Source organism: Cricetulus griseus, chromosome 3 (assembly GCF_003668045.3).
Source record: "Cricetulus griseus strain 17A/GY chromosome 3, alternate assembly CriGri-PICRH-1.0, whole genome shotgun sequence".
NCBI lineage: Eukaryota > Metazoa > Chordata > Mammalia > Rodentia > Cricetidae > Cricetulus > Cricetulus griseus.
Window position 1 is genome coordinate 68,744,166 of NC_048596.1, and position 14,761 is coordinate 68,758,926.

Sequence of the window (14,761 nt, forward strand, 5' to 3'; positions counted from 1 at the left end):
CTTCTAAGTCTCTAAGAGCTTTTGATGGGGCTGGCAAACTATGGTACCCCTGCCTAAATGACTTGTTCCACTGTGGACATGTCAGGTGGCTGAAGAGGTCTGAGCAAGTTAATAGCAATTGCCATTTCCAAGTACTGCATTTCTGTCTCATTCTTAATGAAGGTGTGTGTGTGTGTGTGTGTGTGTGTGTGTGTGTGTGTGTGTGTGTGTGTGTGTGTATGGGGGGGTCTATCCAATGGACCACAGCCCACTTGCAGTGCAGCAGGGTTCTGAATGTGGCCTATTGGATTAAGGTCTCTTTATTTCCAAGCACAGCCGGGTGAAACACAGGCCAGAGCTAGGTTAAGAACCCAGCCAGCGCAGCCAGAACAAAGAGAGTGCCCGGTCCCCACGTGCAGTCCTTTAAGAAGCCCCTCTTACGTCATGCCGGCTTTCCTTCACCCCGCCCTTATGGGCGAGTCCCCAGGTCCACCTGGTACCTGCCCCAGGACTATTGGGCGGGGCTAGGGTTACCCTACAGTGGCCTAACACAAAATCATCAACTTACTTAAAACACAAGATTTTCTTTTTTGCAATTTTGTTTGTAACTCAATTGTGTGGTTCTTGGGTGTGACCTTTTTGGAGTACACTATGACATCACAGTGTCTTGAATGTGAGCCACAGGTTGGACACCCCTGGATTTAGTGTGTGGGCCAAGATGATTCTTCTTTGTCTAATGTGACCCAGAGAAACCGAAAGTCTGGAGGTCCCTGCTTTAAAGTTATAGTTAGGAAATACTGGAGTATGCGTGTGAACAGAGGAAAGGAACTTCTGAAAGCATGTTAGGCTTGGACTCAGGATGTCACCACAGCTCCTGCAATGATAGGAAAGCCAGCTTCACATAAAAGCTTGCTTAAAAGGGACATTATTTTCAGGTCACAAGAAAAGCACAGTATATTGCAATTACCCACTCTCTACATTTCGATGGCTAGGTCACAGTGTTTGGTACTTTATGGCCCCTGTCCTGTCATGCAGGTTAGAGATGACTCACTCCAGCCCTTAAGTGGTCCTTTGCATCCCTCTCCTGTAACAGAGTGCCTGTAGGTATCTGAGCCAGGCATTGCTTAGTGCTGTAGTATTGCTTTACAGAGCTCCCTGAAGCAGATATTGGAGTCCAGTTGTGGGGATTTGATCTTCTTTATACTTGAAGTGATATGTGAGCTAAGACCTACAGCTTCTGTCAGGAAATCAGGTGTAGATTACTGCTAAGGGTCTTAGCATTGCATTCATTTATTTATATGTGTGTGAAGCCAGGGACACTTTGCAGGAGTTACTGCTCCCCTGCCATGTAGGTCCCGGGGATTGAACTTAAATCATCAGATTTGGCACTAACACTTTCCCCTGCTGAACCATCTTGCCCAGTCCTTGAACTGAGTTTAAGCTTGGCGTGATGATCCTGGCTGGACTCATTGCTCACACCCTTGGCCTTGCAGCGCTATAAGATTGGTTGCCAATGCACCTGGAACCTCACCACTGCTAACTAAGAGACTACATTTTTCCTGGGCAGAAGAGCCTGGAGCTCTGGTTGTCTGGTGTTTTCCACTGCATGTCTCATGCCTGTCCCTGCCTGCCTATGGCTGGACCTTTGGTCCTCAAGCCTGCCTGATCATCCAGCTCTGACTCATTCTCATGGTGCTCAGCCTCTGTTGTTTTTAGCTTATGGGCTGCCTGCAGGACAATTAACTGTGCCTGCATAAGCCCTTCCTGGGGTCTGCCATGTCCTGGGGTCTGCTGTGTACTGGGGGCTGCTATGCATCAGTGGTTGCTGTGTACTGGGGCCTGCTATGCATTGGTGGCTGCAGAGGTAAAAATAATCCTAGTGAGGATAATTTCCTAGTCAAGGCATGGCATCCTGTCTCTTCTCATAAAGGAACTTTGTTGTGCATCTGGCTTCAAGCAGCAGTCTGGGAACGGTGATAGGTGCCAAAACACTGGAATTTGGGGTATTTGGATTTTTGTAGTAATAATGGAACTGAGTATTTTAAATGATGACTACCTTGGAAAATTTAAAATTTCATGATGATGGCCACACACTTATTTTCTTCCAAAGAAATATCTGTTGTGGTGGACACCATAGCACACACCTGGGATCTTAGATCTAGGAGGTGGAGGCAGGAGGATTAGGAGTTCAAGGTCGTTTTTTGGCTACACAGTGAGTTCAAGGCCAGCCTTCACTATATAAGAAGAGGAGAATAAATTGGAGTGGGCAGACTAAATGGCTGGAGAGGTGCTCAGCGGTGAAAAGTGCTCCCTGCCCTTGTAGAGGTCCTGAGTTCAGCTCCCAGCACCCATGTCAGGCAGCTCACAAGCACCTGTTCTAACCCCAGTTCCAGAGGATCTGATGCCCAACCTGGCCTCTGAGAACATTTGCTTATACATGAGACACACATATGTACTCAAGCACACAGAGATGTAAAATAAATTTTAAAAATGAGCAATAATAGAAGCAACTTCCATTGTGAATACTGGAGCTGCTAGAAGCCATTCTGGGCCAAATGAGACCCTGTCTGAAGGAAGAGAGGAGGAGAAGGAGGAAGAGGAGGACAGAAAAGAAGAGGGGGAGGAAAGAGCTAGCTTCTATTGTGAACATGTTCTATAGCGCAGTAGGGTGACCAGGGTCAGCAGCAAATATTGAATATTTTAAAATATTTGTAGAAAGGGTTTTTAAGTTTTTTATTTTAATTTTTACATGTATTGGTGCTTTGCCTGAATGTATGTCTTTATGAGGGTGTAGGATCCCCTGGAACTGTGAGCTGCCATGTGGATGCTGGGAATTGAACCCAGGTCCTTTGGAAGAGCAGCCAGTGCTCTTAATTGCTGAGCCATCTCTCCAGCCCCGAAGAAAGGGTTTTAAAAATGTTTCTGGAAAGAACAAATGACTTGTGAGGTTTTAGACACATCATTGCCCAGATCCAATCTTCACACATTATGTATTTGCATTGAACTATCATGGTCTACCCCATAGTTTATTGTGTCAGTTAAAAATGAAAGCCAAAGAACTATCAATGGTTGTCATGTTTAAGTTTGTGATACTAAAAGAATGTCTCTCAAGAGACAATGCCACATATTCTATATTTATAATGCATTTGTGGCTATACGAGGGATAGTTATATCGTGTTAGGCTTAATTATGACCTGATTAATTATATAATGTTTGTGATTAAAAAATGAAAGCCAATATAAAAGCAGATGCTAAGAAGAAAGTAATGGATGAAATTAGACCTTGACAGAACAAGAGAAGAGGTAGAGAGAAATAGAAACAATGATTTCATCACTGCCCAGAATAGAGAGTCCATAGGGACTTTCTAAACAATATAGAGAATTAAGTATGTTTACATTAGCTTAACTGAAAAAGATGTGGATTTTTGAAATGTATAGGAAAGACTAACTTCAAGCAAAGAAATGGGTTGGTAGCTAAAGGAAAAGCAAAATCCAAAAATAGAATGTCTAAGCCACGTTGATGACTCATTGAAAGAACACTTGTCAACAGGCTGAACAGACCAAACTCTCCTGTTGACAGGACAGTTGGGGTGTATCATAAAGTAAATTTAGTCACAACCTGCAGCTGGTTCAGCCATAAAATGGAGTGAATTTTGTTCACTTCCCTAGTGGCTTCTTTTCTGTGATGGGCAGTCTGTGGAGTGTTTAATCCAAGGGATGTGTAGCCACCCATCAGTCTTCTCCTAGGGATTCTATTTCAATCCCATTTTACAGACAGATTGTATGTAACTATGCCAGAAGGACTGGGATAACCCTAAAGAAACCCTGTACCCCCTCCCCTTGAAGTCAAGACATTTGAGACAATGGATCAAAAGAAACTGGCCCTTTCCCCAGAGAGTCATGCTGGGAGAAGTAAAAGACCGAAGCCTGGTGCCAACCAGAAGGGGGATTTGTCTCCCAGGAAGAGATTTCACAAAATTAAGGCAATTTATAGGACCAACTGGAGAGAAAGGCTAAAGCCCAGACAACCATGGGTCAATGATGATTAAAACCACAACTTGAACAAGACTGCTTGTCTTCTGTTTAAACTTTAAACATCATGTTAGGACCCCAAAGATAGACTTGCAGTGGTCACTGGAAGTTATGGTTAGCTTTGTTTGTCAACTTGACACAAACTATAATAGTTTGATAGTGGCTGATAGAAACTCTAAATGAGGGATTGTTTACATAGGGTCAGCTGGCCTATAACATATCTGTGGGTGTTTTTCATAATTAAGTTAATTAATGTGGGAAAACCCAGCCCACTGTGGGCATCACCATTTCCTAGGCAGAGAGTCCTAAACCTTCTAAGAGTGGAGAAATTGAGCTGAGCATAAGCAATCAAGCCAGTGAGCATGAATACATTTGTTTCTCTCTGCTCTTGACTGTGGAAGTGATGTGACAAGCTCTTTGAAGTTCCTGCCTTGACTTCCCCACAATGATGGACTGTAATGTGGAATTTTAAGCTGAAATAAACCCTTCCTCTTGTAAGTTTCTTTTCATAATTATATTTTATCACAGCAACAGAGATAAAACTAGGACAATGGACCTCCTTATTTATCCCCCTTCCCTATGTGGCCACAATGAGTGACTATCTTTTCTCTGCGTTTCTTTGTATTTTTGTCTCTTTAGTCGGGTTACTGGGGATGTCTAGCTGAGCCTTTGTGGTAGGGCTTCCAGGAAGCAGGGTCCAATATTGATAATTTCAGTGTTAAGACCACTCTCTAGCTGGGTGGTGATGTTGTATGCCTTTAATCCTAGCACTTGGGGGGAAGGGGGAAAGGTAGGCATATCTCTGTGAGTTCAAAGCCAGCCTAGTCTACAGAGTGAGTTCCAGGACAGACAGGGCTGTTACACAGAGAAACCCTGTCTAGCAAGAAAGAAAGACAGAGGGAGAGGGAGAGGGAGAGGGAGAGAGAGAGAGAGAGAGAGAGAGAGAGAGAGAGAGAGAGAGAGAGAGAGAGAGAGAGAGAGAGAGGGAGGAAGAAAGAAGGAAGGAAAGAAACAAAGAGAGAGAGAAAGAAAGAAAGGAAGGAAGGAAGGAAGGAAGGAAGGAAGGAAGGAAGGAAGGAAGGAAGGAAGGAAAGACTATGATGAAGCAGAGTGAGGACTTGCGCTTGGGCTGTGTGATCTAGGAGGCTGTTCACGCTATGCTGCCTTAAGGGGAACGGGGAGTTCATTCAGTCTTGCTGACTGCTCTTTTTGAGAATTAAGTTATTTCATGAACATGCAACTAGAAGGATGTTCACTTTCTAGTTCAATTCAACTAAAATCACAGAACCGCTTTGGTCATTCTAGTTACATGCACATTCTTTAGTTTTATTTCAGTGAACATCTTTCCTCATTTTTTTTAAAAAAACAATACATGCTTATAGTGCACTTAACAGATTTTCTTCAGCTATGTTTTCAGTTCCAGTCCATGGATGTTCACTGGCTTCCTTAACTGCTGCAGGGGAATAATACAGATGTTGGTTTTGAGTTTTAAAAGTGACCTCAAAATCAGTGAGCACTGTTTTTCTAGCTGACTTTAGAGATCAAGGTTTGGATTGTGCAGAATGCTTTGCTTAGAGGCACCTGAAAAGATTATTTTAAGGTTTTTTTTTTTTTTTTTTTTTGTATCGGTGTTTCTGTGTAAGCTACATGTGTGAAGGTGACCTCAGAGGAGAGAAGAGGGCATGGCGTCCCCTAGAGCTGGAGCTGCAGGCAGTCACAAGCCTGTAAGAAGTTGGGTGTTGGAAACTGGGAATTAAGAACAGCAAGTGCTCTTAACTGCTGAGCCGTCTCTCCAGCCCCAGGCACCTGAGCAGTTTTATGCGTTTATCAAGCTTGTCTTGGGTTTGTTGCAGAGTTTCATGGAAGGCAGACAATCATACCACATTATGGCTTCAGGTGAACTACTGAGCTCTACTAATTGGAGGGTCCGCTAACATCCTCAGGCTATCACTCACCCACCACTAAAAGTAGTAACTTGTTGGGAACAGGCAAGTCACCTTTTTCTTTTCATTTTTTTTCTCTCTCAAAACTACTTTAAAATGCAGCTATCATTTTGCTCTGCTTTGTGTATAAACAGCCCTGGGCTGTGCCTGCTGAATAGCAGCTGTAAGTCTATTATCTTAGAATTGCTAAATGGTTACAGTTAGTGGGCTATGACTTTTTAATTTGCTTCCAGATGTTTCTTCACAGAGGTGGCTGAGGATAGTGGAAGATGCAGCTCAGTGATTTCATTCGGAAGTGTGAGAGTGAGTTGCTTTCCATAAAGGCCACCAAGCAAAGCACTTCACATGCTGCCTGGCCTGTAGGAGGTGTTCTATAGACCTCGGAAATGAAAGAAAACATAGGACCCATTCCATCTTTTACATTCAACTTCTGTGGACCTTTAGTGTGCTTTTAAAGCTGAACATGCATTTTTAAACATCAGTTTTAGAAGCAAGATACAGAAATCAATGTTGAGAGAATGACAACAGTAACATAGAAGTCAGATTCTGTCAGCACATCCCACGCTTCACCCCACCCCTGACTGCCAGCAGAACTGGTGATGGACAACAGCTTTCAAATGTTTTTGTTTCTTAGGGGAACTTAAGTACTAATAAATAATGTGTACATATTGCTAAGTGTTAATTTATAAGCTTTGGCTGTGCCTTTGGTATGCTGGCTATGGAGGATGAGACTGTCAACTCATTTTATCCCGTAGACGCTGCCTGACTTTCTGTACACTCCCATTTATTGCTGAGGTGGTTACTTCCTCAGTTTTGATGAGTGTGATCAACACATACTCACCCCCTTGTGCATTTAATAAAAAGTGTGTCTAAGTTTTATTTAAATATTGTGTTTTGTGTGTATGTGCAGATGTGTGTATGCAGGTGTGTGTGTGTGTGTGTGTGTGTGTGTGTGTGTGTGTGTGTGTGTGTGTGTGTATTCCAGCATGTGTGTGCATGCACTGGCTCACATGTGGAGGTCAAAAGACAACTTTTGGGAGTTGGATCTCTCCTCCTACAATGGATGGATTGCTGGTATGAAATTCAGGTCATGAGGCTTGCTCAGCAAGTGTTCTTGCCTGCTGAGCCATCTTGCTGGCCTCATGACTTAATTTTTTAGTAGATCTATATTAAATCTTTCCCTTTTTGGCTACTAAAATATTACTTCCTACTAAGCCAATAAATATAATAATTCCAGGCCATGAAATTTCATTTTGTTTATTTCTTGACCTTTTGTTTTCCTCGAATTTCTTGTATTATTGAAAAGGTCCCTCCTTTACTTCGCACCAAGGCTGAGTCCGTGAAATGGCTTCAACATACTTTGCTACAGAGCTGAGGTTATGAGTGATTTTTAGTAAGCTTTTGCTTTCTGTGTTTCTGTAGACATCTTTTCAGGAGCCCAGGATTTCTCACTGACTCATTTGTACTGCTATCATGAGACTTCATCATTCTGAGAGTTCTCCTCAATGTTGGAAACCTTTATAGCCCGAAATTCCCTCCGAGGGCCCCAGCTCACTGCCTGTAGCAGGGGACTACTAACTCTCCTCATACAGCTCTCTGATAGGCAATTGGTTTCAGCTCCTTTCTCCCACACCTGTGATGGCATTCTAATTTTTGTCTAACAACACCCTCTAGTAATTTCATGGAAATGGTGCATGAGTAATAAAATTTGGGGGGAGAGGATTGTAAAGACACCCCCCAGACATTCATATAATAACAAGCACTGGAGATCCAGGGTAGCAAACGTGAGGAAGTTTATTTTACAAGGTTGAGTGATAACCCAGACAGAGTGGCAGGGACACTGAGCTCAGAGAGGCTGAGTCTTGGGTTGGTGAACAATCTTCATATCACCTGTCGCTTATGTTTGTCTATTTCTTGACAAAGATCATGCCTGGGTTTAGCTATTTCATCTTGTTTATCTTAAAGCTTTTTAGGTATATGACCTTGTCACATTTGCAGGCTGTCTGCTAGGTGTATGGTGAGACCTAACATTGGGGAAGCTTGGCTATATTGATAATATTTTATGGGGCGATTTGGGTGGGGGCAGCTAAACTGGCAGGTGTTAGTAGGGTCCAGAGATTTTTGTTCTTCTGTCCTCCAACCTAAGCTTAAGACTTTTTTTTTTGAAAATGACTGATATTTCTATTTCTTATACCGATGAATCTAAAAGTATGCTTATTACTCCATCATAATGAATTGATTGCTTAGAAGAAACTAAAATTCTACCATGAGAAATCTTTAGAGGAGTCTGAATTTTAAAGTTATATTTCTCTCCACTTCTGTAAATATTGCTATTGAAGATTTTGTCAGCATCTTTGCTTTTATTCATGTGTGTGCATGCATATGTCTGGACATGCATGTGTGTACATGTATGTGGAGACCAGAGGTTGATATCAGATGTTTTCCTCTCCATTCTCTATCTTATATTTTGAGGCAGGGTCTCTTACTGGACTGGAGCTCACTGATTCAGCCAGACTGGCTGGCCAAAGAGCCCAGGGACCCATCTGTCCCCACATCCCCAGAGCTGAAGTGACAAATTCATACCACCCTGTCCAGGGTGGGGCTGGGTTCTCAATGGAGGGCAGCCAGTGAGCTGTACTTCCATCTCCTGTCACTTGGGACTCCCGCCCCCGGCTCTGTCTTCATGTGTTGTGATCTAGGGAACACAAATGTCTTTGAATTTAACCGGAGACTAAAGCTGTATTTTGTATGTTGTTTTGTTTGGAGGATTTTTTTTTGAAGGAAGCACAAAGGAAACCCAAAATGTTTGTTTGTCCCAGCACCTCGAGGCAGATGCCTCATCTGACCTCTTACGTGGATCCTATTAGCTGGTGTCATTGTTACAGACCTCCAGCCTCATTCAACCTTCACAAAACTGAGTCTGGTAGGTGCCTTGCAAATGTCTTATATAGTTTCATCGCCTTGAGAAAATTGTGTTAGTTCTCAATCTATTTGCTGTCATAGTAGAAAGAATCATGCCTTGTTAATGGTGTTTTTCGGATTCACTTATCCTTGAAGGAAGCAAATCTTTTATTTCAATAACTTCTAACTGAAAGTTTTCCAAAATGTAGTAAGTATTTCCCTAACTTCTTTATTTTTAGTTTTCTTTCTAAAATTATGTTTTTTTGTTAATGCACCAAGAGGTAAGAGTAAGTCAGAGGATGACTTGAAGGAGTCTGTTTTCTCCCTCTACCATGTGAGTTCTGAGATTTGAACTTGGGTCTTTGGATTTTGTGGCAGGTGCCTTTACCCCCTTAGCCCTCTTGTCAGCTGTCCTTATTGTCTTAAACACAGGGATGAATGTTCTCATTTTCTGGTTTCTCAGAGGTACTTTACTAATACTGTTTATTACCCTGTGGAATAATTTGGTGACCTCTCTGGATGCTTGCTTTTTAAGTTCCTAATTGATTTTGCAGAGATGGCTATAATTTCGCAGTGAGTCATCTCCACCAGCCGGAAACACCCCCCCCCCAACACTGCTCTATTTAATTGACCGGCTACTGTGTCTAGAACAAACTGAGACTGGCAGCAGAAACAGTGGCTCTCAGCTGGTAAAGCCAGGAGACTTAAATGCAATTCCATGCCCTGGTCAGCTGATGCTGGGGAGGAGCATGCAGACAGCCCTGGCTTCTAGGATTCTACAGTGTAGGCATCCAAGACAGCACACCACTCAGTGTTCTTGGGCCTCACCTTAGACCAGAGTCCAAGGCCTGTGGCTTCACTTTATTCAGGGAGCTCTTTGTGTAGTAGTTGTTCTATGCATTGCAGATGTTGAGCAACATTCTTTCTCCTAGACATAGCAGGCCCCAGTGACACCAGACATGGCCACATTATCCTTAGAAGGGTAGTGTGGATGCCTGTTGAGATCTTTAGGTCATCAATCTCCTTTCTTCTGAGTTCATAGCCATTTCCTTGATGTTTTAAGTTGGATAAAAAATGTGATTGGCAGTGAACTGCATGAGTGACATAATTTCCTGGATCTTGTAAAATGTGAAATAATTCATTAGGCACTCATTCACATTTCTACCTGTTGTCAGTGCTAGCCAGCCAAAAATTTCCTGCTTTAAACATTCTGACAACTAACATTTATGGAGCACTGTTTAGTTTTGGTGTATGTGTATGTGCGTGTATACGTGTGCATGTACATGTGCATGTGCGCGTGTGTGTGGTGTGTGTGTGTGTGTGTGTGTGTGTGTGTGTGTGTGTGTGTGTAGAGGCTAGTGGTTTTGTGTGGGTGTCTTCCTCTACCATTCTCTACCTTGTGTTTTAAGACAGGGACTCTCACTGAACCCAGCATTTACTAATCGGCTAAAAGGGTTGGCCATTGTTTTCCAGGGATCTGCCTGTCTCTACCTCTACCCTAAGCACTAGAGTTACACACTAACACACCATGAGCAGCTTTTTTGTGGCTGCTGGAGATGGAACTCAGGTCCGTACACTTTACCTACTGAGTCATCTCCTCAGTCCCGAATAAGCATTCATTGTTTGAACCCATGCTTGGTGATGGGCATTGATGGAAAAAGGATGATGGCCCCCACATTGACAGCTACTGGAAAACCAAGGCCCAGAGCCATCTATGCAAATCCTGGAATGTCATCTGGAACTCAGGTCTTGTGGTGCATCCTTGGAGCACACTCTCTGCCAGCATCTGTGTGGTGGCTGTCACTGTGGTGCCATGTGTGGACGTCATTCTTCAGTCTGCTCTAGTACTTTGGGATGAGGTACACGCACACCTTTCACCTTTTATACTTGCCACTTAGCAGAGGTTCAGTGAGGGTTTGTGCTACTAAATGAATGGAGCTCTAAAGGGCAGTCTCCAGTGCTTTTACGAGAACAGGGGAATCACAACAAAAACATAAGTGCATGTTCTAGTTTCTTGAGAGGGCACAAGTTGTGACATTGTAGGTCATTAATGTGCTGCAAATCTCTGTCATTAGGAGGATAATTGCCTTCCACTGTAGAGAGGAAGTGGCTGTATAATTATAGCCCTAGGGGCTGGCATCTCGCCTCCCTGCTGTCTGTCAGGGCTAGAAACTGAGATGCTATGCAGCAGACAGCAGGTTTCTTAATGATTAACCTACATCAGTACCTGGAAGCCACTGGAAACACAGTAAAGTGCAAACTTTTCCTGATGATTTTAGGAGACAGGTCCTACAGAGCTACCACCATCTCCAAAGCTACCTGACCAGGACATCTTGGTTAGTTTAAAGCTTGCTTTCTGAGGAGTATTGACTGGGAGTTTCTGAAACTCCCCTTCTCTTGAGATGGCTGTGCTTGTTGAAGACAGTGTGTTGTCCACATTCTACCATTTGCCTCAAAGGTCATTGAAGGTGGTGTCAGGACTCACTAGGGATAAATGGGCCAAGTTTGGTCCTGATAAAAGGCTGCCATGGAGGTTGGTTTTGTCAGCTTGTCACAAACCTAGACATATCTGGAAGAGGAAATCTTAATGGAGAAAATGCCTCTATGAGAGTAACCTGTAGGCAAGTCTGTAAGGCATTTTCTTTTTAATGACTGATGTAGAAGGGCCCAGCCTGCTGAGGGCGATGCCAGCCATGGAAGGTGGGAGTGAATGGTGTAACAGTTTGGGCTGAGCAAGCTATAAGGAGCAAGCCAGTAAGCAACATTCCCCCATGGTCACTGCTTCAGTTCCTGCCTCCAGGTTCTTGCCTTGACTTCCTGCACTGACTTCTTTCAATGATGGAGTGCAATCCAAGAGTTATAAGCTGAAATAAACCCTTTTCTGCCCAAGTTTCTTTTAGTAATGGTCTTTTATTATAGGAAAAGAAACCTAACTAAGACAGTCTATTAGCTCATGTGGTGATTGGCGTAGGATTTTGCTAATGAGAATTTTGGCCAGTTATATACGTAGATATACCCTGAACTTCATATTCTGTTGCTCATGAGAAGCCAGACTGTCTCAAAAAGTTCACTAAAAAATACTCAAAGATAAAGAGAATGGGAAAGATAGAGATGATGAACTGACCTATTATTCTTTTTAAAAGATCTATTGTGTGTGTGTGTGTGTGTGTGTGTGTGTGTGTGTGTGTGTGTGTGTGTGTGTAGGTAATGTGCACATCGGTGTAAGTGCCTGTGGAAGACAGAAGAAGGCATCAGATCCTTCAGAGATGGAGTTACAGGCACCTGTGTTGTGAGCTGCCTGACAGAGCTGTGGGAACCTAATTATGGTCCTGTGCAAGAGCATCCAGTGCTTGTAGCCACTGAGCTGTTTCTTCAGCCTGAGATGACCTGCCATTCTAAGATTCATACATTCTTTTACCTGGCTATAATCATATAAAGTAGGTCAGAGAAAAATAAAAACAAAATTCATGCAGGCTGAGTCTTAGTAAACTGGAAGGCTTCACTTGACTTAAATGCCCTTAATTAAAACAATTTTAAATTATGTCAAGGAATTATCTCTTTACATGGTGAGATTCAGAGCAGAAATTTGAGCTATCTTGGAAATGTAAATACAAAATGCTTTATCCATACTCACATCAAACACACAATATTACTAGTGAACATGGATAGATAGAGCTCACTAATTGGTGTTTATACACTTTGGGGCCGGCTCTATGCTGCTCTTGTCTATGGGGGATTCTCTGCATGATCTCAGGGACTCAGTTGAACTGTCCTTAAATGCTTCCATGGAAGTTTGCTCTGTGTCCCTGAATAGCACCTGCCTCCTTGCGCTCCAGTTCTTGTTGCTGTCTATTTCTTGCTGCCTGCGTGGTGAGGTTCCCCAGCACCTGGTGTGTGGGTGGGTGGATGAGCTACTTTTCTCATTGCTGGGACAAAATACCTGACTAAAACAACTTAAAGAAGAAAGCATTTATTTTGTCCCACAGTTTGAGGGTTCATTCCATCAAGGTAGGAAGGCCATGGCATTGGGAGTATGAAGCATTGTGCCCACAGCCAGGAAGAAGAGAGTGATAAATACTGGTGTTCCATACATTTTCCTTTTCATTCAGTCTTGGACCCTAGCCCAGAAATGGCACTGCCCATAATTTGGGTGAATCTTCCAACCCCAACTAACGCTATCTAGATACTCCTATCACAGGCATGACCAGAATTTTGTCTAGTAGTTGATTCTAGATCTTGTCAACCTGACAATCAATGTTTCCCACCATCATGTTGGGTACATAGGAGATGGGTTTTTGTGTGTTGAATGATAAGTAATTGGGACTCATTAAATTTAGTTTTTCATATTGGCCAAGAAGAAGACATGCTATACTGAGATAATTACAAATTGTTCATACTGGTTAACTCCCTCCCATGGTTTAGAATAAGGAGTGCAGTGGTTTTTCTTCTTTCCTTTCCTCATTTCCTTCTCTTGTCCTCTCTTCCTTCCTCTCAGTCTCAAGAAAAGGTTTGTCTTAGTCATCTTCAACCTAAGGTCTTTCTGAACACCCTTCTCTTCTTTCCAGGCAGGCATTAATGAAAACGACTTTTATGATGGGGCTTGGTGTGCTGGCAGGAACGACCTCCATCAGTGGATTGAAGTGGATGCCCGGCGCCTGACCAGGTTCACAGGGGTCATCACCCAAGGAAGGAACTCTCTCTGGCTGTAAGTGGGTCTGGACCTGGGCCTGCCAGGCTCTGTCTTCCACCTATCACTTGAAGGGAAACTGCAGAGCAGCATCTGATGAAGGATGAATGGAAGTTGACCAAGGCTGAAAGCACATTTACCCCCTATGCAGTGTCCATGAGAAATGGAGGATGGAGTGGACAAAGGTCTAGCCATAGATAAACCCTGAAGACAGGTTTGGACCCTGACAAGAGATTGGTATCTAGACAAGTGGGTTAAACTCAACCCGAGGTACAAATTCTCAGCAATCTATGAGCACATAGTCTTGGGAGAAGAGAGGAAGAACCATCCAGACTAGAAGCCTTGGCAGGTTCCCAAACAAATTGCCCCTTGAGATGTGTTACAAGTAATGGATGAACCAGCCTGAGACCTGGGGATAGGACCACTTCTCAGACTTAAGCTTGGAGTTAGAGTTGTGATAGTAAGAAGGATTGTCTGATGGTGATCCCAAGAGATGGCAATAACCTCTTAAAACTTGCCATCTTGAATAGGGATTTAGCTTAGTTGGTAGAGTGTGTGCTTATCATGCATGGATCCCTGGGTTCCAACCCCAGCAATGAATAAAACTGGGAGAAGTAATGTATTCCTATAAACTCGACAGCAGGAAGGTGCAGGCAGGAAGTTCAAGGCCAGCTTTAGCTCCAGTATTAGTTACCAACAGGACCAAGTTAACTTACAGAAGAAAGGGTTTATTTACAGTTCCAGAGGAAAAAAGGCCCATCATGGCTGGGAGACAGCAGGCATGGCAAATGGAGCATCAAGCTGAGAGCTCATATCTTGAACCACAATCAGAGAGAGTGAAGTGGGAATGGTATGAGGCTTTGAAACCTCAAATCCAGTGCCTAGTGTTGTACTTGCTCCAGCACGGCCACATCTTCTAGACCTCCACAAACAGACCCACCTACTGGGACCTACATGTTCAAATGCTAGAGCCTATGGGGTGGTGAGTGGGCATTCTTATTCAAACCACCACAGCTGTATAAAGTGTTCAAGGTCAAGTTGGGCTACATGAGACCCTGTCTCTAAACAGAACAAAGCAGAAGAGAACAGAATAGAAGGGAAGATTTATTTTACCATGTCTTTCTACTATGGAACAGTATTCTGCTTAAAGAGGAAGGGAATTCTGGCACATGTTGTATGCAAATGAACCTTGGGGACATGATGCTAAATGCAATTAAAAA

At 43.2% G+C, this 14,761-nt stretch overlaps 1 protein-coding gene across 1 annotated transcript in view; it reads left to right on the plus strand.

Moving 5' to 3' along the window:
• The window catches only part of Cpxm2 (carboxypeptidase X, M14 family member 2), a 106,469-nt gene that overhangs the window by 32,136 nt on the left and 59,572 nt on the right, over positions 1–14,761 (plus strand). The window contains exon 4 of the mRNA XM_027409149.2: positions 13,420–13,559. Coding sequence (XP_027264950.1) covers positions 13,420–13,559 — 140 coding nt within the window. The remainder of the gene's footprint in view (positions 1–13,419; positions 13,560–14,761) is intronic.